This window comes from Pongo pygmaeus, chromosome 9, assembly GCF_028885625.2.
Source record: "Pongo pygmaeus isolate AG05252 chromosome 9, NHGRI_mPonPyg2-v2.0_pri, whole genome shotgun sequence".
Lineage (NCBI taxonomy): Eukaryota > Metazoa > Chordata > Mammalia > Primates > Hominidae > Pongo > Pongo pygmaeus.
In genome coordinates this window covers 5,199,735-5,221,328 of record NC_072382.2, presented here as the reverse complement: position 1 = coordinate 5,221,328, position 21,594 = coordinate 5,199,735, and the positions used below count along the sequence as shown (strand labels likewise).

The 21,594-nt window shown below is 50.9% G+C and overlaps 1 protein-coding gene across 2 annotated transcripts; it reads right to left on the bottom strand.

The window, feature by feature from the left end:
• Positions 1-13,976: 13,976 nt before the first annotated feature.
• Positions 13,977-19,797, bottom strand: FGF19 (fibroblast growth factor 19). Of its 2 annotated transcripts, XR_010127715.1 has the most exons (4): positions 19,382-19,797; positions 18,997-19,100; positions 14,558-15,317; positions 14,047-14,205 (listed from the first exon to the last, which is right to left on the bottom strand). XR_010127715.1 is itself a non-coding variant. In XM_054440762.2 (3 exons), the coding sequence occupies exons 1-3, from the start codon at positions 19,611-19,613 to the stop codon at positions 15,003-15,005; spliced, it is 651 nt and encodes a 216-aa protein (XP_054296737.2). In that variant the 5' UTR covers positions 19,614-19,797; the 3' UTR covers positions 13,977-15,002. The 2 variants fall into 2 exon arrangements, 1 of the variants encoding a protein (XP_054296737.2); XM_054440762.2 differs by having other exon boundaries at positions 13,977-15,317.
• Positions 19,798-21,594: the final 1,797 nt, after the last annotated feature.

Below are 21,594 nucleotides of genomic sequence, written 5' to 3'. Positions count from 1 at the left end.
GGAGTCAGAGGTTGCAGTGAGCCAAGAATGCGCCATTGCACTCCAGCCTGGGCAACAGACCGAGTCTAAACAAAAAAAAAAGAAGAAGAAGAAGAAGAAGAAGAAGAAGAAGAAGAAGAAGAAGAAGAAGAAGAAGAAGAAGAAGAAGAAGAAGAAGAAGAAGAAGAAGAAGACGAAGACGAAGACGAAGACGAAGGAGGAGGAGGAGGAGGAGGAGGAGGAGGAGGAGGAGGAGGAGGAGGAGAAGGAGAAGGAGAAGGAGAAGGAGAAGGAGAAGGAGAAGAAGAAGAAGAAGAAGAAGAAGAAGAAGAAGAAGAAGAAGAAGAAGAAGAAGAAGAAGAAGAAGAAGAAAAGAAGAAGAAGAAGAAGAAGAAGAAGAAGAAGAAGAAGAAGGCCCTAGCCCTGGGGCTCCAGTGTCTGTCTTCGAAGGGCTGTGGCATTCATCCGGCCTCGGGCTCCTCCCTGGCTTTTCCTCTCTTCTGCCCTCCGCCTCCCCTCCCGAGGCTGTAGCCCCTCCTCCTCCACATGTTCCCTCTCATCCCCGCAGCCTAGGGGAGCTTCCTGCTTTCTGCCCTTGGTGGAGCAGAAATTCTTGCTGGGCTCCTTCCCCCGCACCAGGAGGGCTGTGAGGAGTGGCCTTGCTGTTTCCATCTTCTTTCTTCTGCACTGACCGTTCCCCCTTCCCAACTGGACAGCAGCATCCCAGAGGCAGGACTGTGGCTCCTTCTAAACCTTGGTGCCCCCAGCTATGCCCAGTATGGGGTCTCCGGCATGAAGTCTGGTGCAATAAAAGGTGAGCAGCTCTCCTTACCCGCCTTCCCATGTCCTCCTCTGGTCAGTGGGCTGTGCTGGTCCAGGAAGCCAGGGATTTTTGGCTTCTGAGATGCAGTCTCCACCACTCCACATGTTTTTTTGGTTTTTGGTTTGTTTTGAGACAGAGTCGCGTTCTGTCGCCCAGGCTGGAGGGCAGTGGCATGATCACGGCTCACTGCAACCTCTGCCTCCTAGGCTCAAGCGATCCTCCCACCTCAGCCTCCCAAGTAGCTGGGACTACAGGTGCATGCCACCACACCTGGATAATTTTTATATTTTTCAGTAAAGATGGGGTTTCGAATTCCTGGGCTCAAGTGATCCACCCACCTTGGCCTCCCAAAGTGCTAGGGCTACAGGCGTGAGCCACTGTGCCCTGCCAAATTCCAAACGTTTCTCGACAGCGTTAGTGAAATTCACGTTCCTGCACCTCAGTTTGCTCATTTGTAAAATGGGAGTGATATTGGTACCCCCTTTTCAGAATCAACATGAGGATGAATACTTGCATATAGGAAACAGAATAAATGTATTGATAGATAAATATAGTGAACATAATAAATTCCTAACACAAGAACAGGAAGTTGTGGAGGTGGTGGAGCCTGCCTCTCTCTTGCCCTTTGCTGAGGTCCAGGCACACACAGTAGGGGCTTTGTTGATGTTTGTGTGTATCCGATGTTCTTTTGCTTCCTGGGGGCTTATCTGCAAAAGTTGCAGGGGGCGGGGCGGAGGGCAGCTGGTCAACCATCAGATCAGACTGCGGGAGGGGCGAGCGTGAGCGCGCAGCTGCTGGGTGCGCTTGGGGCAACCTCGCGGCTTCCGAGTCCCCGACCCCGCGCGGGTAAAGGGGCACCGAAGCCACCTTGCAGACCGCGCCCTGCACACCCTGGCCCTCGGCCTTGCGCGGGGCCCATTCCAGTCACCGCCACCGGGGGCCGCCATTGCGCCGCGGACGGCCCCGCTCCTCTGGGGAGCCGCAGAGCCGCCTCCCTCCCGGGCCCTCTCTTCGCCGCTCTGGGACGGTGTTTCTGCGGCCGCTACAATTCTCTTTTGAATCTCCACTGCCCCAGCCAGATATCATCCTGATAATCAGACCTACGAGAGATCGGACCGTTTACTTTTTCTTTCTTTTTTTTTTTTTTTGAGACGGAGTTTTGCTCTTATTGCCCAGGCTGGAGTGCAGTGGCGCGACCTTGCCTCACTGCAACCTCCACCTCCCGGGTTCAAGCGATTCTCCTGCCTCAGCCTCCCGAGTAGCTGGAATTACAGGCATGCGCCACCACGCCCAGCTAATTTTGTATTTTTAGTAGAGATGGGGGTTTCACGATGTTGACCAGCTGGTCTCGAACTCCTGACCTCAGGTGATCCGCCCTTCTCGGCCTCCCAAAGTGCTGGGATTACAGGCAAGAGCCACCGTGCCCGGCCCGGACTGTTTTCTTAGATCCTCACTTGAAGATCCTAACGGTCTGCTTTGGAGATGGACATCGCGGGCCTCACTGGGGAAGACACTGCGCTCTGGGAGACACAGCTCCTAGGGGCAGGTGCCCCTCCCACCTCAGTCCCCACCAGACCCACCCCTGCCTCCTCCACCCCATTAGGCTGAGGCTGATCAGAGGGGCCCTGGCCCACTGCCTGGGTCCCTGCTTAGAGGCCCCACACAGCTCACGGGGAGAAGGAGACATGGGCCCAGTGACAGGTTACCCGGCTCTGATGGGAAAAGCGAGGTCGTGGAGCCCTGCCTGTTCTGGGTGCTTCTGTTTGTCAGCCTGCTTGGGTCTGGGCTGTCCCCCGAGTCTCAGGCTCTTCACTGGGCTGGCATTGGGGCCCAGGCTTCAGCCAGGTCTAGATTCCCCACCAGCCACTCAGGCATCAGTCACTCCACTTGGGACCCCAGGAGCCACAGGGCAGGACAGCTGACAAGGAAGGGGGCCCCCACTTCACCCCGAGCCTGCCTTGAGCCTCCCATGCCTGGTGAGCACCCCACCAGCGCCAGTGTCTGGGGAAGGCAGGACTCTCCGAGACAGGTGGGCCTCCCAGCCCTGGCAGGTGTCAGTGGCGGGGAAAACTCAAGGCCTGGCACCATCACCATCATTCTCAGTCTTCCCCAAAGTAAGGTGAGTATACGTGGTGCCCATGAGTCAGGTCCATGCCCAAGTGTGCATTAAAATTTCCCTGGGGAAAAATAGAGTGTAATTTGGCAGGCTCTAGGGAGATTTTAGAGGTGGCTGCTGTTCACTTATGTCTTTCCATTGCCCGGTCAACATGGTGAAACCCCATCTCTAGCAAAAATACAAAAATTAGCAGGGTGTGGTGGCAGACGCCTGTAATCCCAGCTACTTGGGAGGCTGAGGCAGGAGAATCACTTGAACCCAGGGGGCAGAGGTTGCAGTGAGCCAAGATTGCACCATTGCCCTCCAGCCTGGGCTACACAGTTAGACTCCGTCTCAAAAAAAAAAAAAAAAAAAAGGCTTAAAAAAATTTTTTTAAACAGCTTCACCCATATGACTTCATTTAACCTTAATCACCTCTTCAAAGGTCATATCTTTAAGTACAGTTATACTTTGAGGTACACTGGAGGTTAAGTTTTTAACATACAAATTTTAGGGGCACAATTCAGGCACATATGACTATGTATATAGACACCTATACACACACACACATATATATACACATACATGGTTTTTGAAAAAAAGAAACTCAAACTGAAGAAAAAGGTTATAGTAGAAGTTCTCCTTCCTACCGTGTCCCCAGTCCTCTAATTCCTGTCCCCAGAACCACCCACAGTTTTATTGTTTTCTATACTTCTTTCCAAAGAGGTTCTCTGCTCATATAAGCATGCATATATATATATATACCTTTTTTTAATTATTATTTTGAGATGGGGCCTCACTCTGTCACTCAGACTGGAATACAGTTGCACTATCATAGCTCACTGCAGCCTTGAACTCCTGGACTCAAGGAATCCTCCCACTTCACTTCCCAAGAAGCTAGAACTACAGGCGTGCGTCACCACACCTGGCTGATGTTTACATTTTTTTGTAGAGATAACATCTCACTGTATTGCCCAGGCTGGTCTCAAACTCCTGGCCTCAAGTGATCCTCCCATCTCAGCCTCCCAAAGTGGTACACACTCTTTTAAATGACAAATTATACTATAGACAGTGTCCTGAATTTACTTCTTCTACTCCACAATATACCTTCAAAAACAAACCAACTGAGAAATTGCCAAGACTCAATATAACAAAGGTTTATTTATCCACTGTTCGCCTCCAAGTCCAGCACAGGTCACTGGGGGTTCTGCTCCACATGGTCACGCAGGGACCCAGGCCTAGAAGGTTCTCCAGGTTGTGACACAGTCACTGCAACCTCTTCCATGTGGCTTGGTAGAGAAAGAGAGAGTGTGAAGAATTCACAATTGGCCTTTGGTTTCCTTTTTACATAGACATTTCAAACATACCCAAGTGTAGGTAGTGTAATCAGACCCCCATATACCAATACCCAGCCTCAGCAAGGATCAATATTTCACTGTTCTTGTTCCAACAATGACCTCATTCCCCACGCCCACCATTTTTGCTGAGTCATTTCACCTGTACATACTTCAGTGCATTATCTAACAGATACAGAGTTTTTTTTACATAACCATAATACATGATCCCACCTAGCCAATTAACAATATAATTCGGTTTCCAGACCATTTCCATTTATTTCAACAGTTAAAAACTGTCTTTTTAAAGTTTTATTTTTTTTTAACAGCCTCACTTATATGACTTCATTTAACTTTAATCACCTTTCAAAGGTCATATCTTCAAGCACAGTCATACTCTGAGGTGTACTAGAGGTCAAGTTTTTAAAATGTGAGTTTTGGGGACACAATTCAGTCATGTGTGTGTATACACACACATATACATGTATGTACACACACACACAGTTTTGGAAAAAACAAACTCAAACTGAAGAAAAAGGTTATAGTAAAAGTTCTCCTTCCTTCCCTGTCTCCAGTCCTCTAATTCCTGTCCCCAGAAGCACCCACAGTTTTATCATTTTCTATACTTCCTTCCAGAGAGTTTCTCTGCATATGTAAGCATACATATGTATATGCCTTTTCTTTTCTTTTTTTTTTTTTTTTTGAGATGGGGGCCTCACTCTGTCACTCAGACTGGAATGCAGTGGCACAATCATAGCTCACTGCAGCCTTGAACTCCTGGACTCAAGGAATCCTCCCACTTCACTTCCCAAGAAGCTAGAACTACAGGCGTGCGTCACCACACCTGGCTGATGTTTACATTTTTTTGTAGAGATGACATCTCGCTGTATTGCCCAGGCTGGTCTCAAATTCCTGGCCTCAAGTGATCCTCCCACCTCAGCTTCCCAAAATGGTACATACCCTTTTAAATGACAAATTATATTACACTATAGATGGTGTCCTGAATTTACTTCTTCTACTCCACAATATACCTTCAAAAACAAACCAACAGTAAAATTGCCAAGACTCAATATAACAAAGGTTTATTTATCCACTGTTCTTCTCCAAGTCCAGCACAGGTCACTGGAGGTTCTGCTCCACATGGTCACGCAGGGACCCAGGCCTAGAAGGTTCACCAGGTTGTGACACAGTCACTGCAACCTCTTCCCATGGTTTGGTAGAGAAAGAGAGAGTGTGAAGAATCCACATTTGGCTTTTGGTTTTCTTTTCAGTTTCTATTATAGCCATTTCAAACATACCCAAGTGTAGGTAGTGTAAACAGACCCCCATATACCAATACCCAGCCTCAGCAAGCAACAATATTTCACTGTTCTTGTTCCAGCAATGACCTCATTCCCCACCCCCACCTTTTCTTGCTGAATCATTTCACCTGCAAATACTTCAGTGCATATCTAACAGATACAGATTTTTTACGTAACCATAATACATGATCCCCCTAGCAAATTAACGATATAATTCAGTACCCAGAACATTTCCGTTTATTTCAATAGTTAAAAACTGCTTTTTAAAGTTTTTTTTTAACAGCCTCACCCATATGACCTCATTTAACCTTAATCAACTCTTCAAAGGTCATATCTCCAAGTACAGTCATACTTTGAGGTGCACTGGAGGTTAAGTTTTTTTTTTTTCTTTTTTTTGAGATGGAGTTTCACTCTTGTTGCCCAGGCTGGAGTGCAATGGCGGAATTTTAGCTCACTGCAACTTCTGCCTCCTGTATTCAAGTGGTTCTCCTGCCTCAGCCACCCAAGCAGCTGGGATTACAGGCATGCACCATTATGCCAGGTTAATTTTTTTGTATTTAGTAGAGACGGGCTTTCACCATGTTAGTCAGGGTGGTCTCGAACTCCTGACCTTAGGTGATCCACTCGCCTTGGCCTCCCAAAGTGCTGGGATTACAGACGTGAGCCACCGCACCTGGCTAAGTTTTTAACTTATGAGTTTTGGGGACACAATTCAGTCATTTATGTGTGTGTATACACACCTATACACACACACACACACACACACATATATGGTTTTTGAAAAAAATTCATACTGAAGAAAAGGGTTACAACTAAGAGAAAAGGTTTTGCACCTATTTTGTTGAGCTGAAAACCAAACAAGGCCCATGTGTTGAGTTGCTGGCTCTGTCTCCTGGGTCTCTTTATTTTCGACTTTAGTGATGAGACTGCACAGGAGGAGAGTGGCTCAGAGAGGACACGAAGGGGAAACCTGAACTATGAGAGGTTTACAGGGAAGAATGAAAGTGGGTGATGCTTTGCCTTAAGCCATAAATGAAGGCAAGGGAGATCAAGCAGGCAGTCTTGACGTTAGCAGGGAAGAGAAAAAGAAGATGGAAGAAAGCAAGGAAGGGCCAGGAAGGAAGGAAAGGTGGAGGGAGAGCGAGTAGGATGGGGTAGAAGGAAGGTATCAAAATTCACACATCATTATCAAGAACAAGGAAAATTCCGACTTCAGTGTGAATAAGCAATCCACAAATGCGGAGATGAATGAGATGACAGGATGATTAATAAATTGTTGGACAAGGATTTTAAAGCAGCCATCATAAAAACGCTTCAACTGCCCTTATGAATTCCCTTGAAACAAATGAACACATTAAAAATCTCAGCTGTCGGCCGGGCGCGGTGGCTCACACCTGTAATCCCAGCACTTTGTGAGGCTGAGGCAGGTGGATCACTTGAGCTCAGGAGTCCGAGATCAGCCTGGACAGAATAGTGAGACCCTGTCTCTACAAAAAACACAAAAATTAGCCAGGCGTAGTGGCATGTGCCTGTAGTTCCAGCTACTCGTACTAGAGAGGCTGAGGTGGGAGGATAACTTGAGCCCAGGAGGCAGAGGTTGCAGGGAACTGTGATTGGCCACTGCACTCCAGCCTGGGTGACAGAGCTAGGCCCTGTCTCAAAAAAAAAAAAAAAAAAAAAAAACTTAGCTGTGAAAACTGATCTTACAAATTGGATTATTCTTGTCATACCCAACTAAACAAAGTCCAGAAGCCAGGGGGAAAAAAGCACTCCCGATACATAACAGTATTTCAAAAATGTAATTCTCTGCAAGCCTGGCTGCTGAAACTGTCTGCTGTAACCTGAAATCAGTTTTACCCAATAGCTGCTGACACAACCTGCTGCAGCCCTAAGACTAGGTTTACTCACCACCCTCACTCACCAATCAGAGCTTGCCAGCTCCCCAAAACCTCCTTCACGCCAATGAACTTTCTTGAAGAGCAATAGGTAATATTTCTCCTTTTTACAAAACCTTTAACCTTCCCTTTGTTTTCTGGACATATTGAAGACTCCCTAGTCTGTATGTGTGCCCCAAATTGCAATTCTTTCTTCCTAAATAAAATGTTTTAATTTCAGAGATTTGTCTCTATGTTTTACTGGACTTTGACAGAGCAAAGAAATGGAAGTTATAGAAAAGACCCAAATGGAGAATTTAGGATTGAAAAATACAGCCGGGCGTGGTGGCCCATGCCTGTAATCCCAGCACTTTGGGAGGCTGAGGTGGGTGCATCATGAGGTCAGGAGATCAAGACTATCCTGGCCAACATGGTGAAACCCCGTCTCTACTAAAAATACAAAAATCAGCCAAGCGTGGTGGCGTGTGCCTGTAATCCCAGCTACTCGGGAGGCTGAGGCAGAAGAATCGCTTGAATCTGGGAGGCGGAGGTTGCAGTGAGCTGAGATCATGGCACTGCACTCCAGCCTGGTGACAAAGCGAGACTCCGTCTCAAAAACAACAACAACCACACACACACACACACACACACACACACACACACAAACCCCAATAACAATAACAAAAACAAAGCCTTTCTGGATGGGCTCAACAGTCAAGTAGAGTTGAGGGGGATGGAGTCAGTGAACTTGAGAACAGAGTGATCAAAAAAAACTCAGCTGTGCAGAAGTTGTGGTAATGAACCACAGAGAGAAAGCAGACCAGAAAGAAAATGAGCAGTCCCAGGGCCTGTGGAACAGCAGCAAAACAGTGAAAATTCCTATCATGGGAGTCTCAGAAGGAGAAGATAGACGAGTGGGGCTGAAAAAGTAGCCAGAAAAATAGAGGCTGAAAACGTCCCCAATTTGGTGAAAGACATAAACCTACAAATTCAAGAAGCTGAATCAACCCCAAGTAAGAACAAAACAAAGAAATACATGGCAAGACACATCATAGTTAAACTTATGAAAACTCAAGACAAACTCTCGAAAATGCTCAGAGAGAAATGACCCTTTACTTATAGGGAATACCAGTTGGAACAACAGTGGATTTTGCATTGGAAATCATGGAAGCTAGAGGAAGTGGCACATCTTTCAAATACTTAGAAAGCAGGGAAGAGGGGAAGAACTTTCTGAAAACATCCTTCAGGGTTGAAGAGACAATTCAGATATTCTCAGATGAAGGAAAACTAAGAGAATTTGTTGCTAGCAAACTTATCGTTTAAAAAATGGTTGAAGGGGGCCGGGCATGGTGGCTCACGCCTGTAATCCCAGCACTTTGGGAGGCCGAGGGAGGTGGATCACGAGGTCAGGAGTTCAAGACCAGCCTGGCCAAGATAGTGAAACTTCGTCTGTACTAAAAAATACAAAAATTAGCCAGGCGCAGTGGCAGGCACCTGTAATCCCAGCTACTCGGGAGGCTGAGGCAGGAGAATCGCTTGAACCCAGGGAGTGGAGGTTGCAGTGAACTGAGATCACGCCATTGCACTCCAGCCTGAAGGGTTGGGTGCAGTGGCTCATGCCTGCAATCCCAGTACTTTGGGAGGCCAAGGTGGAAGGGTCGCTTGATTCCAGGAGTTCAAGACCAGCTTGGGAAATATAGGGAAACCTCATCTCTGAACAAAATTAGCCAGGCATGGTAGTGTATGCCTGTGGTCCCAGCTACTCTGGAGGATAAGGTGGGAAGATCTCTTGAGCCCAGGAATGGAGAGGCTGCAGTGAGCTGAGATTGTGCCACTGCACTCCAACCTGGGTGACACAGTGAGACTCCATCTTAAAAAAAAAAAAAAAAAAAGAAAAGAAAAGAAAATGGTCAAAGGAAGTTCTCTAAATAGGCTTTGAAGTTCAGAAAGGAAAGAGGAATATCGGACTGATTAAAAATAGGGGTAAAAATATGAGATTGTCCTTCTTATGCATTTTAACAATCATCTTTGATGCCTGACACCAAAAATCATGGCATCTGATGTGGTGCCCAATATATGTAGAGGAAAGACTTAATGATAATTTAAAAGTGGAGAGAGAAAGAGACCTAAGTAAAGGTAATGTTCTTGCATTTCACTCAAAATGTTGAGCTATTGATAGCCTCAGACCATGGTGCGTTATGCAGACAGTCATGTATGTACACAACCATGCAATGCTAACGATGGGGATACGTCCTCAGAAATGCGTCACTGGGTGATTTCACCATTGTGCGAACATTATAGAGTGTGCTCGCACAACCCTAGATGTTGTCGCCTGCTGCACACCTGGGCTATGTGGTACAGCTGATTGCTCCTAGGCTATACACCTGCACAGCATGGTACTGCTCTGAACACTGCAGGCAAAGGTTGCACAATGGTAAGTATTTGTTTATCTAAACATATCTAAAAACATAGAAAAGGCATAGTAAAAATATGGAGTTGTAATGTTATGGGACCACCATTGTATATGTGGTCCACCATGAACTGAAACATCATTATGGGGTGCATGGCTGTATTGTAAAACCCAGTGTCTGTCTGTCTGTCTCTCTCTCTCGCTCTCTCTTTCTTTGCCTCTAGTGCCAAAAGGTACACCTTCTCTCCTCACTCCCCTAATTGAGGTTCCTTTTTGGTCACCTTGACAATGGGGGAGGGAGTCTGAGACTAAGGCAGGCAGGATGCTGTCTCATGTCCTCCATAACTGAATGGACAATTTCTGCATCTGGGTGGCCCTGTCCCCACCCACTCCCTCTCCTCTTTGGTCTTGTAGAACATTTTTGGCTGTCATTTCCCAATCCGAAGAGGGAAGGTCGCCCAGTGGATAGTGAATTGTAGGAACCTGGGGGAATACCTGTGCCTTGGGTTTTCCTCTGGGGAAGTGTCTCTCCCCTTCTTAGTCCTAGCATCCCACGAGGGCTGATTTTTCCCCGGGCTACAGAAGGGGACACAGCCAGCTGGTCAGAGCCTCCTGTGCCCAGCTGGGACGAACAAGGGACACAGGAAGGATCCCTGAGACCCGATCTGGGGCTCTTGCTGGAGTTGTTGGTAAGAGAAGAGAATTGTCCATCATCTCGGCTGAGGCTGCTGGGGCCATCTTGTCACTACAAAGGGAAAAGATGCTTGAAAGTGGACAGACAGACAGACGATGTCTGGTGTGGTGCCAGTTCCCAGATCCTGCATGCCTAAAGCCCGGCACCATCTGGACTTCTCAGTAAAGGTGAGCCAGTAGGTTCTCTTGTTTTTCCTACCTCAAGTCAGTTTGAGTTGTGTTTTCTGTCACCTGCAACCACGAGAGTCCTAATGCCGGGGTGTTGGGTTCCAGCCCCCTCCTTGGATGAGAGGCCTTTCCCAGCCCCTGGGCACTTTGCCAGAATCCCCAGGAGTCAACAGGCCTTGAGGCGATGAAAAGGCTCTTACTTTACAGATGGAGAAACGGGCCCGAAGAAAGAGTGGGATTCACTCAAGGCCTCCCTGCCCGTGGGATCTTTTGAATTCCATTTTGGACTCTCACCAGCAGAGAGTCTTGTTCAACGGAAACAGTTTCTTGCCCCAGTCCTCTCTCAGTTTTAACTCCATGTCAGCGGTGTGGGCCTAAAGCTAGGCTTGCCAGACAAAACACAGGACACCCGATTCGATTTGAATTTGAGATCGGCAGTGAATAACTTTTTAGTATACATATGTTCCAAATATTGCATGGGACACATTCCTACTAAAGAAATGCATTGCTCATCTGAAATTCACATGTAGCTCTGGATGCTATATTTTTATGTATTTGGCAACGCTATCTAAAGCAGGGACGGGGGTGCAGGAAGAGTGCAAGGCTACCTCTTTATGAGGAGCAGGGGAAGAGTCCGGGTAGGGTGGATGCTAAGATGCAGCCTCAGAAAAATAATCTTCCCCATCTCCTGCCAGAATGCCCGCATCACCCACAGTCTGTCATCAGGGTTTTGCAGCTGCCAGGTCGGTAAAAATGTGGCCTGGAGAGCAAACATATTAACCATCAACAGTCTAGTGTGAATTAGTTTACGTACATTTACTTGTTATCCTCAGCTGTGCAGAAGGAAGACGACTCCAGAGAGGGAGGTGCTGATAAGCCTGTTTCTTCATTTTCTCCCTGAAGTGCTGGTCTTCAGAGCACAAAGGATGGAATTTGAACTGGTTCCCTGTGGTTCCCTGCACACTAGAACCACAAGGGAGCTTTTTTTTTTTTTTTTTTTTTGAGACAGAGTCTTGCTCTGCTGCCCAGGCTGGCGTGCAGTGGCGCAATCTTGGCTCACTGCAAGCTCTGCCTCCCGGGTCCACGCCATTCTCCTGCCTCAGCCTCCCGACTAGCTGGGATTACAGGCGCCTGCCACCACGCCCGGCTAATTTTTTGTATTTTTAGTAGAGACGGGGTTTCACCGTGTTAGCCAGGATGGTCTCGATCTCCTGACCTCGTGATCCACCCGCCTCGGCCTCCCAAAGTGCTGGGATTACAGGCGTGAGCCACTGTGCCTGGCCCACAGGGGAGCTTTTTAAAAAGCCCAGTGTCCAGACCACACCCATTCCCATTAAATCACAATCTTAGCTGGGCACCGTGGCTCATACCTATAATCTCAGCATTTTGGAAGGTTAAGGCAGGAGGACCACTTGAGCCCAAGAGATCGAGACCAGCCAGTGCAACATAGCAAGATCCCATTGCTACAAATTTAAAAAAAAAAAAATGAGCTGGGCATGGGTCTGTGGTCCCAGCTACTTGAGAGTCTGAGGCAGCAGGATCCTTTGAGCCCAGGAGGTCAAGACTGCGGTGATCAGTGATTGTGCACTGTACTCCAGCCTGGATGACAGAGTGAGACTATCTCAAAAAAAAGAAAAAAAAAGAAAAGAAAAAAAAAGAAAGAAAGACAAACAAAAAACCCAGAATCTCCATGAGTGGGTTCCAGCTATCATCTTTTTTCAATGTGCAGCCAAATTTGAGAACCAGTGGGCATAATAGCTCAGGATAGATGGTTCTATCCTTGGTGAGGGTTGCTGTGGATAGGCAGCTGGCTCTGTGCCAGGAATCCCGCAGACATCATTTCACTGGATTTCTGTATAGCGCTACCATGCAGACCCTGTTAACCTCATGTCTGCAGAAGGATGCAGGCTCAGAGAGGTGATGTGACTTACTCAAGGTCACACAGCAATCAAAGGGCCCTGCCCACAGCCCCTGAGCTGCCTCCAGGCTGTGTGGCTCCAGGAGAGTGCCTTTCCTCTCTGGCCCCTGCCACAGGTAGAGAAGGCTGTGTCCACAAGCATCATCCAGCCCTGCCTGCCAACTCTCTAATCAGCGTGGTTACATGACAAGGACACCAAAGAGTGAGAGGGGCATCTTGATTGGCAGATGGAGACAGGGAACGGCCCAAGGGTTAACTCTGGATGTCCTGGGCATGTCATCCGTGAGAATGACAAGTGGAGGTCCCTTTTACTGGAGAGCGGGGAGGCTTCACCTGAAATAGCCTTCGTAGACTTGAACGACATTACCCTCCTCGCTGCCAACGTAAGCACCTGGGAACTACTGCCCTGAGCGACCCAACCCTCCTCCCCGACTCCCTCCACCATCCCTAATCCCTGGCAAACGCTCACTTGGAATCACGTTTCATGCACACATTGGTGTCCGGTTGCACCTGCTCCTCCTTGCACTCAGGATGTGGACCCACATCTGGTCACTTTGACCGCTAATTCTTGCCTTCCCAGCCTGCCTTGCAGCTGCGGCTGGCCTGGTCCTGTGATGCAAACCTGGTTCATAGGATGTAGCCAGAGTTTGCTGAAAGGTTCTAAGGAAGTTTTGGCTTTCTTGATGAAAGGGGCCCAGCCTGAAATGATTCCCTCTCCCTGAGTACAGGGCGCTCAGCTGAAGCCACAGCAGCCCTGGTGAGACGAGGCCCCAGCAGGACAGGGACACCAAGGGAATCACAGAGGGCACAGCCCAGGCATCGCTGGGTCATTGGGTCCCTCTGGATTTGTGGCTGGACAAAAAGAAATCCTATTTGCTCAGGTCAGTGGTCCTCCGTTAAGGGTGATTTTGCCCCCTAAGAACGTGCAACAACTTCTGGAGGTATTTTGGTTGTCACAACTTGGGGGTTTCTACAGGCATCTAGTTGGGGTGGGGGAGCTGCTAAACGCAGGAACACCTTCCGCCAAGGAAGAGTGCTGAGGGCGAGAGGCCCTGACTTAGGCCGCTGTTCCTTGGTGTTTCTGTTTCTTACAGCCAAAAACACCCCTGGCAGAGAGGCCGCCCTAACCACTGAGATTGCTGGAGAGAAGGTGGTCTGAGGAAGCCAAGCCCCTAGGCACCAGCAAAGGGCAGGACAGCAGGGCCCAAACCAGCCTCCACCACTAGAGCTGGCTGGCCCAAACCTGTTAACTTCCCACCCGAGCTTTTGGTGTCCAGGGCAGACACACCGAGGGTTTCCTCCCGTGGACGGTGCTGCCCCCCACCAGCCCCTTCCCCACCCTCCCTAACATTCTAGGCGGATAACAGAATGCATCTTTTGATACAAACAAACTCCTTTTTAATGTACAAAACAAACCTCACTTACATACATAAATATAATTTGGGGGCATAAATAATGTAAGAAAATAAGAGATGTACATATCAAAATAAATTACTCATAAATATCATGTTGGAAAACCAAGTGCTGGGGAAAGGGTTCTAAGTCTTCCCCCGCTGCTTCCACATCGCAAGTTATTGACAAGACTTGGGGTCGTCAAATCTTTTCTTTTCCTGATTTTTGAACAAGAAGTGCAGGTTGACTTAAGGTGTGGGGCCTGGGAGGCCCCAATCCATGGGGAGGCATGTGAGGTGGGCAGAGGGCTGGTGGGCTGGGGGGTGGAAGCAGGTGACACCGGGGACAGCAAGTTATTCTCAGGACAACATCCATGGCAGAACTGGCCTCAGGGGGAATTCTCAAGTTGTCCCAGAGCTGGAGTGGGGCTCCAGGCTTCCCCTACTCCTGAAGCCTGGTGGGCCATGCCTGCTCCAGTCAGTTCTGGCCTGGAGGGATTTGGGAAGGGCAAACAGTCCCTGGAAGTAGAGATATAGATCAATTCCCACATGGGGGTTGAGTGAAATTTACCTGCTGTTTCACAGAGTGGATCACCTGTTCCTGAAATTAAAACCACTGCCTGTCTTCTGGCTGCTCCTGGGGAAGTGATGAGAAAAAATTAGAGAATTTCAGCTTGACATAAGAATTTTTCCAAAGGAAGTGAGTTCCCCATTGATGGAGGTATTCAAGCAGGACTGAGACAGCACAGCAGCTTGTCCAGCAACATCGAGGGAGCAGAATGGGGGCCCGGGCAGCAGCTGGGCAAGCTATAGGCTTACAATGTTATGATCAGACAAGTCTATTGGCTAGAAACTGGCACTGCCAATGGAAAACTCTGAATATGTACAACTTCTAGGTGTTTCTTCCTAAAGCTAAACAGAACGTGGACTCAGGACTGTTCTTGTAGAAGCACGGCCCCCACTCTGCAGGTACCACAGCCCCTGGCAGCAGTGAAGAGGCCCGGGCATGGCCTCAGTTATTTCTCAAAGCTGGGACTCCTCACGGCCTCCAGTCCGGTGACAAGCCCAAATGGGTCCATGCTGTCGGTCTCCAGGGGCGAAGAGAACATGTCGGATTCCAAGTGGCCCCCGAGGTCCTCAGGCTCCTCTGGGACCATGGGCAGCATGGGCAGGAAATGAGAGAGCGGAAGAAAGCCCCTGTTCTTGTACAGCTGCCGCTGTTTGGCACTGCTCAGGGAGACCGGGAGGCGGTGCTTCTCGGATCGGTACACATTGTAGCCATCTGGGCGGATCTCCTCCTCGAAAGCACAGTCTTCCTCCGAGTACTGAAGCTGCAGAGAAAACAGGCAGCTCTGAGCAATCCACAGTGGACGGGGAACACGGGTGCACGTGGACATTTGTGCTACAGACTGTCCCTGGTGGCCACCATCCACATGAGCATCACTTGTATGTTTTATACGTACTTCCTGATGTACACACTGTATGTGTAAGTATATATAAAATATACCTTTATATATATAAGTATATATAATATATGATGTACTTTAAGGCCAGGCACAGTAGCTCACACCTGTAGTCCCAGCACTTTGGGAGGCCCAGAGCAGATGGATCATTTGAATCCAGGAGTTTGAGAGCAGCCTGGGCAACATGGTAAAATTCCATCTTGACAAAAAGTACAAACATTAGCAGGGCATGGAGGTGGGCGCCTGTAGGCCCAGCTATTCGGGAGGCTGAGAGGTGGAAGGATGGGTTGAGGCTGGGGGGTTAAGGCTGCACTGAGCAATGATCACGCCACTGCACGCTAGTCTGGGTGACGGGAAGACCGTGTCTCAAAAAAAAAAAAAAAAAACCACAACTATATATATATATACAGAGAACACACACACATATATAAATGTACTGTAAGTATATATAATATGTACATTATGTTAATATATAACCCATTAATAAAATATACATTTATATACCTTTATAAATTATTTATAATCTTTATATAGATATACATGCACACAGACAAAACTGAGGTTTATTATTTCATATATGTATATTTTATGTATATACTTAATACTACATATACACTCTATATAGACCCAAATAATTTCCACTAAATTACCTCACTTTTTCGAGAGCCTTGTCCTAAGCAATAATATCCATCAACCCACAGGAATGCCGTCCGTGTTTCCCTCACCCTTTACATTACATACATAACTCCTGGCATTTAAAAAGTTCCTGGGTATTTCACTGGCACTTTGGGAAACACTGATAAACCGGGTTGTCGTCTTAGGATAGGTCTTTTAAATAAATTGCGTGTAATCCGATCTGGGTCCCAGATGAAAGCATCTGTTCCCCACCTATCTCAGAAATCACTGTGTGCCTTTATCATTCTAAGGCCTTCTGGTCTGCAGCAGTTCTGAGAACCATCAGCCCCGCTGTCTCCTCCATTCAGTCACCAAGGGCCTTCCAGGCAGGCTGCCAGGAGCCAGATCTCAGCAGCCCCTCCCCCAGGCCAGGCCAGGCCAGGCCAGGCCAGGCCAGGCCGGGGCCCAGCTGGTGTGCTGGAAATGTGTGCTGAGGGAAGCCAGTCCCTCATCTTAGAACATTCATAGTCCACGGGGTTGAGAGGTGCCAGTGGGCAAGTGCCATCCCACACCGGTGTCATTACCCCTTGGCGACCCAGGACAGGCGCAGGCGGGAGCCGGAAGGGCTGGGCAGTAAACACACTGCAGGACGGCCTCAGTCAGGTTCCTGCCTAAGTCTGCAAAGGTCACTGAACTGCGGGTGGGTGAGGATGTGCCTGTGCCAATAAGCTCCTGATAAGAGGCTCATTGCAGCAACCCAGGCTCCTGCCGAGCCCACGGATGGCTGGGACAAAGCACTGGACAGCAAGCATGATTTCTCCCAAACTCCCAAAAATGCCAAATGATAAATAAACAAGGAACACAAAACCGAATGATAGGAGGACCTTCTTCTATTTACTCGGCTTCTCCTTTGGGAGAAATTAGTATCCCTTTCTCCATACAGAAAACGAAATGACTTCAAGTTTCTAGAAGAGTGTGGCATTTTTATTTAAGAAAGAAAGAGGCCAGGCGAGGTGGCTCACGCCTGTAATCCCAGCACTTTGGGAGGCCGAGGCAGGCAGATCATGAGGTCAGGAGTTCGAGACCAGCCTGGCCAGGATGGTGAAACCCCATCTCTACTAAAAATACAAAAAAACTAGCCGGGCATGGTGGCATGGTGCCTGTAATCCCAGCTACTTGGGAGGCTGAGGCAGGAGAATTGCTTGAACCCCGCAGGCGGAGGTTGCAGTGAGCCGAGATCATACCACTGTACTCCAGCCTGGGCGACAGAGCAAGCGAGACTCCGTCTCAAAAAAAAAAAGAAAAAAAAGAAAGAAAAAGATCCTCAATCTCTGTTAGACCATGCACAGGGGATTAAGAGGCACAAAGGGGGCTGGGCGCGGTGGCTCACACCTCTAATCCCAAAGCACTTTGGGAGGCCGAGACGGGCGGATCACTTGAGGTCGGGAGTTCAAGACCAGCCTGGCCAACATGGTGAAACCCCGTTTCTACCCAAAATACAAAAGTTAGCTGGGCGTGGTGGTGGGCACCTGTAATCCCAGCTCCATGGGAGGCTGAGGTAGCAGAAACGCTTGAACCTGGGAGGCACAGGTTGCAGTGAGCCGAGATCAGGCCACTGCATTCCATCCTGGACAACAGAGCAAGACTCTGCCAAAAAAAAAAAAAAAGGCACAAAGGGATTTCAGGTGACCCAGCTCCCAATTTGGGCAGAATAGTCGGTTAGGTTGACGTCCCCTGCTGGCCTCCCATCATTAGGAACACCCCCGTCCCCCGCCATAGTAAATGTCAAAATTAAAGTTGCAAGGGTGGGTTTGGAGCGGCTCTGGGTGGGAATCAGCGTCCAGCGTGCCGACCACCCCCTTTCCCTGCAGTCCTCTCACGCAGGACTCCGCCATAAAACCTGCAACAGGCGCCCTGAGTACACGGAGCACGGCAGAGGCACGGAGCAATTTTGAGACTCTAAAATGCTTTGTCCCGCTGTTCACAAAGGAGCTGGTTGGGCCGGAGGCGGCCCCGCCTCTGCATCCTTTCTGGGGTGGGGGCCCCGGGCAGGCGCGGCCACCCCCGCCCTGGCCCCTGCTCCGCCAGGGAGTCCGGGGCTGCGTGTGAGGCCTGCGCGGTCCGAGACCTCACACAGCCTCCTCTGCGCGCGGGGCCGCGGGAGGGGCGCGGGTTCGTTCCTTTGAACTCCCAGCCTTTGTTCCCGGCCACCAGAGCCCCAGCGCTCGTACACTTCCGGCCCCGGGACCTCTGCCGTTACCTGGGCCTTCCCAGCCAGCCCCCACCCCCTGCCCCCACCAGAAAGCGTTTACAGGACAGGTGAGGCCCGCAGGAGGAAAAGCACTCCCCTGGCGCAACATGACTCCAGCGCATCTGCGTCTAAGCCACACCATGCTCCTGGTAGATTAAACATTAATTCTAAAAAAAATCTCGCCTATCCCAAATGCACTGTTTTCTGCCTTGCTTGACAATTGATTTGTTTTTAAAGGAAAGTTATGGGTAGACCCTCTTTCTTCTTTCCTATTCTTTTTTTCTTCTTTTATACTGGAGGGAGGGAAACGGAGGCGAGGACCACACACGCGCAGGCAGAGGCTGAAAAGGCCCGAGGTGGGTTTTCCTGTTTAATATCAAAAGAGGCCGAATAATGGGTTTCCTTGGTCCGGCTGGGCCGGCCTTTGACTCAATTGGAAATGCAAAGGCAGCTTTTGCCTATTCTCTGGCTACTGGCTGAGACCCTAAATTTCCGTAGGAAATCGTGAGACATGCACTTAATCGGTCTTTGCAATCTTTCCCTCGAAGTTGCACGCGGGTCTGGGCGGAGGAGGCGAGGAAACCCTGGATTCGAACCAGTGCCTTTCTGTCCTTCAGGCCTCCGCCCGGGGACAGGCGCCAGTCCCCCGCCCCGGCGCATCCGCCCCGTGGGGACACTTACCAGCCCCTGCATCTTGCCGTCGGCGCCCATGCAGAGGTACCGCACGCTGTGCACGCCCTTGATGGCCACGGTCCGCAGAGCGACTGCCTTGATCTCCAGCAAACCTGGGCGCAGGGGAAGCGAGAAGCTGCAGCAGGGACCCGCGGGGCCCGCACCACGTGGGTGCGGTCGGTCCACGAGCCTGTGCCTCTCCCTAGCGTCCCGCGCTGTTTGGGGACTAAGGGAGGGATCCTAACGTCCAGGTGCCAAAACCTGGGGTTCCCAGGAGTTGAGGGGTCCGCAGGAGCCTAAGGGTGGCAAAGGAAGGAAGGGCGCTGGGGTGGGGTGCGCGCGGCGGGGTGGGGTGTGCGCGGCGGGGCGGGCAGGGGTGCTGGCGGGCACTCACTGTGCGCGCTCTGGCCCCGCGCGCAGTCCACTACGCCGTCGGCACGGATGCGCAGGAAGCAGCTGGAGAGCCCGTGGGGGCCGGAGGTGTACAGGTGCCGCAGGCGGATGGGGTCGCCCCAGCCGTAGTGCACGTGGGGCCCCGAGTCCGAGAAGGCGAGGGGGCGCCCGGCCACGGCCAGCCAGAGGCCGGCCAGGATCCAGGCGTGGACCACCACACACCCGCTCCGCATGGCACCTCCCTGGGGCTCTCGGCGCAGCTCCGGCGATGAGGGTGCGGGAGGCTGGGCAGCGACCGGGATGCGCTGCGGGGCTGTGAGTGCCGAGTTGGGATGGTCCTGGCCCTAGATCCTGGACGCAGCGCTCCTGCTCTGACGGCGCGGCGGCTCCGGGCCGGCAGCCTTATATAGTAGCGCCTTACGGGCCCCGCGGGTAGGTGCCCAAGACACCCGAGCATTTCTTATCGGGATTGCATCAAGCCTCCGCCCCCCGCACACACCCACTCACACCCCGCCTCCGGCCCCAGCCCCAGCCCCCTCCCCGGGCCCGGGCAGGCAGGCGGCGGCTTCTTGTCCCAGCCGGGGTGACCCCGCCCAGGCCGTTCGGATCTGCGGGAGGAGGAGGCCTCGCTTAGCGGCCGGGTTTCGGGGAACTCCTCCCCACCGCGCAGCGGCCCCGAGGTTCTTGGCTGGGAGAGTTTGACTTTGTAAAGCAATCGACAACTGGGGCCCTTCCCCCAGGCCTCAGGCTCCCAGTGGATGCGCTCGGCGTGGGGCACTAGCGGGGGCAGGGTCAGGAACCCCGAGGCCAGAGGTTGGGGGGCACCGAGTTTTGCCTCCTTCACCCTCTGTCGGGAAAAGCCTTACCTCGGCCTTAGGGCCCTTCCCCTTAAAACCCACTCGCACTCCCTCCCCCGACTTTCCCAGCCCCGCACATCTGACGTCAAAGCCGTCCAGTAGAATTTTCCCCCGCAGTTCCGACAGTCTCAGGTTCTCCCAGCTTCATCTTCTTGCAATTCCTACCCCGCCCCTTTTATCCGGGTAAATTGCCCCCCGACGGGGGGCCGGGCGCGCTCTCGGCCGGCGGGGAAACAATGGAAGCCGCGCGGACTGTAGGTGGCGCCGCAGCCTCGGCGTCGGCCTGGGCTTTGAGCTCCTGGCCCCGCGCCCCTGCCTGCCCAGCGCTCGCCCCGGCCCCGCGGCTGTGCCCGAGATGCAACCTGACAGGGGGCACTGGGAAGGAGGCAGGGTGGGCGGGCCAGCTGCGGGATTGGTGAACCCCAGCTTCTCGGCTGGAGGGTGGTGGAGGCAGGGGCGCAGGGAGGGAGGCCTGGGCCTCCGTTTCCCGGTTTTTGAGCTGTCTTGTTTCGGGGGTCTGGTTTTCGAGTCCCCGAGTCCCTGCGCACGGGGTCAGGGGGAACAGCACTGTCGGGGAGGTCAAGAGCGTCTCACCTGGTGGGGAGGGGTCGGGAAGGGGCCGAGGAACGGTGATGGGCGCCCCTGGCGTCCGGGCAGGTGCCAGGTGAGGAAGAAATGGGGGCCGCTCCATGAAGCGGTTCCTGCAAATAACGAAAACGACATCCAGAGAATACCCTGGCGGGGAATAAAGGGGTCCTCCTAGGGGGCTTTGGTTTAACTCTAATTATTTCTTGTTATTCTTCCAAACCCCCAGCTCATGGATGTGGGGCCCCAGGAGGCTGGTTTTGGGGGCAGAGCCCTCCTGGCCCAGCGCAAAGGCGATGGGGAGGGCAAACGGGAGAGACAGCGAGAGAAATGCCAGGCCTAATGAATTTCAATGAGCAGAGGCCACATTCATTCCCCAGTCAGTGACTGGCGTTAATGACTGAGGGCGCAGCAAATGTCACCAGGAAAGTCTTTACAAAAAGACATCATCCCGAAGGCTTTCTAGACCAGGGACCCCCACGCTGTGTGTCTTGGTTCAGAAAGCCGTGGCTTCTGTTAAATCTAATTACTTCCCCCCTACGGCTTTAAATCGACGGCGGCTCCTATTAAACTTAATTACCCTCCCCTGCAGCTTTCGTTTTAAAGATCCGCCGTGGTAAATGCGTGATAAATGCTCTTGAGGGCGATGGCAGAGGCTGCACTGGGGGACACGACCCAAATCGGGTGGGGGCCATGGCAGCCTCTGGTTCCAACCCTACCCCTCTGCAGCCCCTTCCAGGGACAAGGGGAAGAGAGTGGCTGATGCGATCAG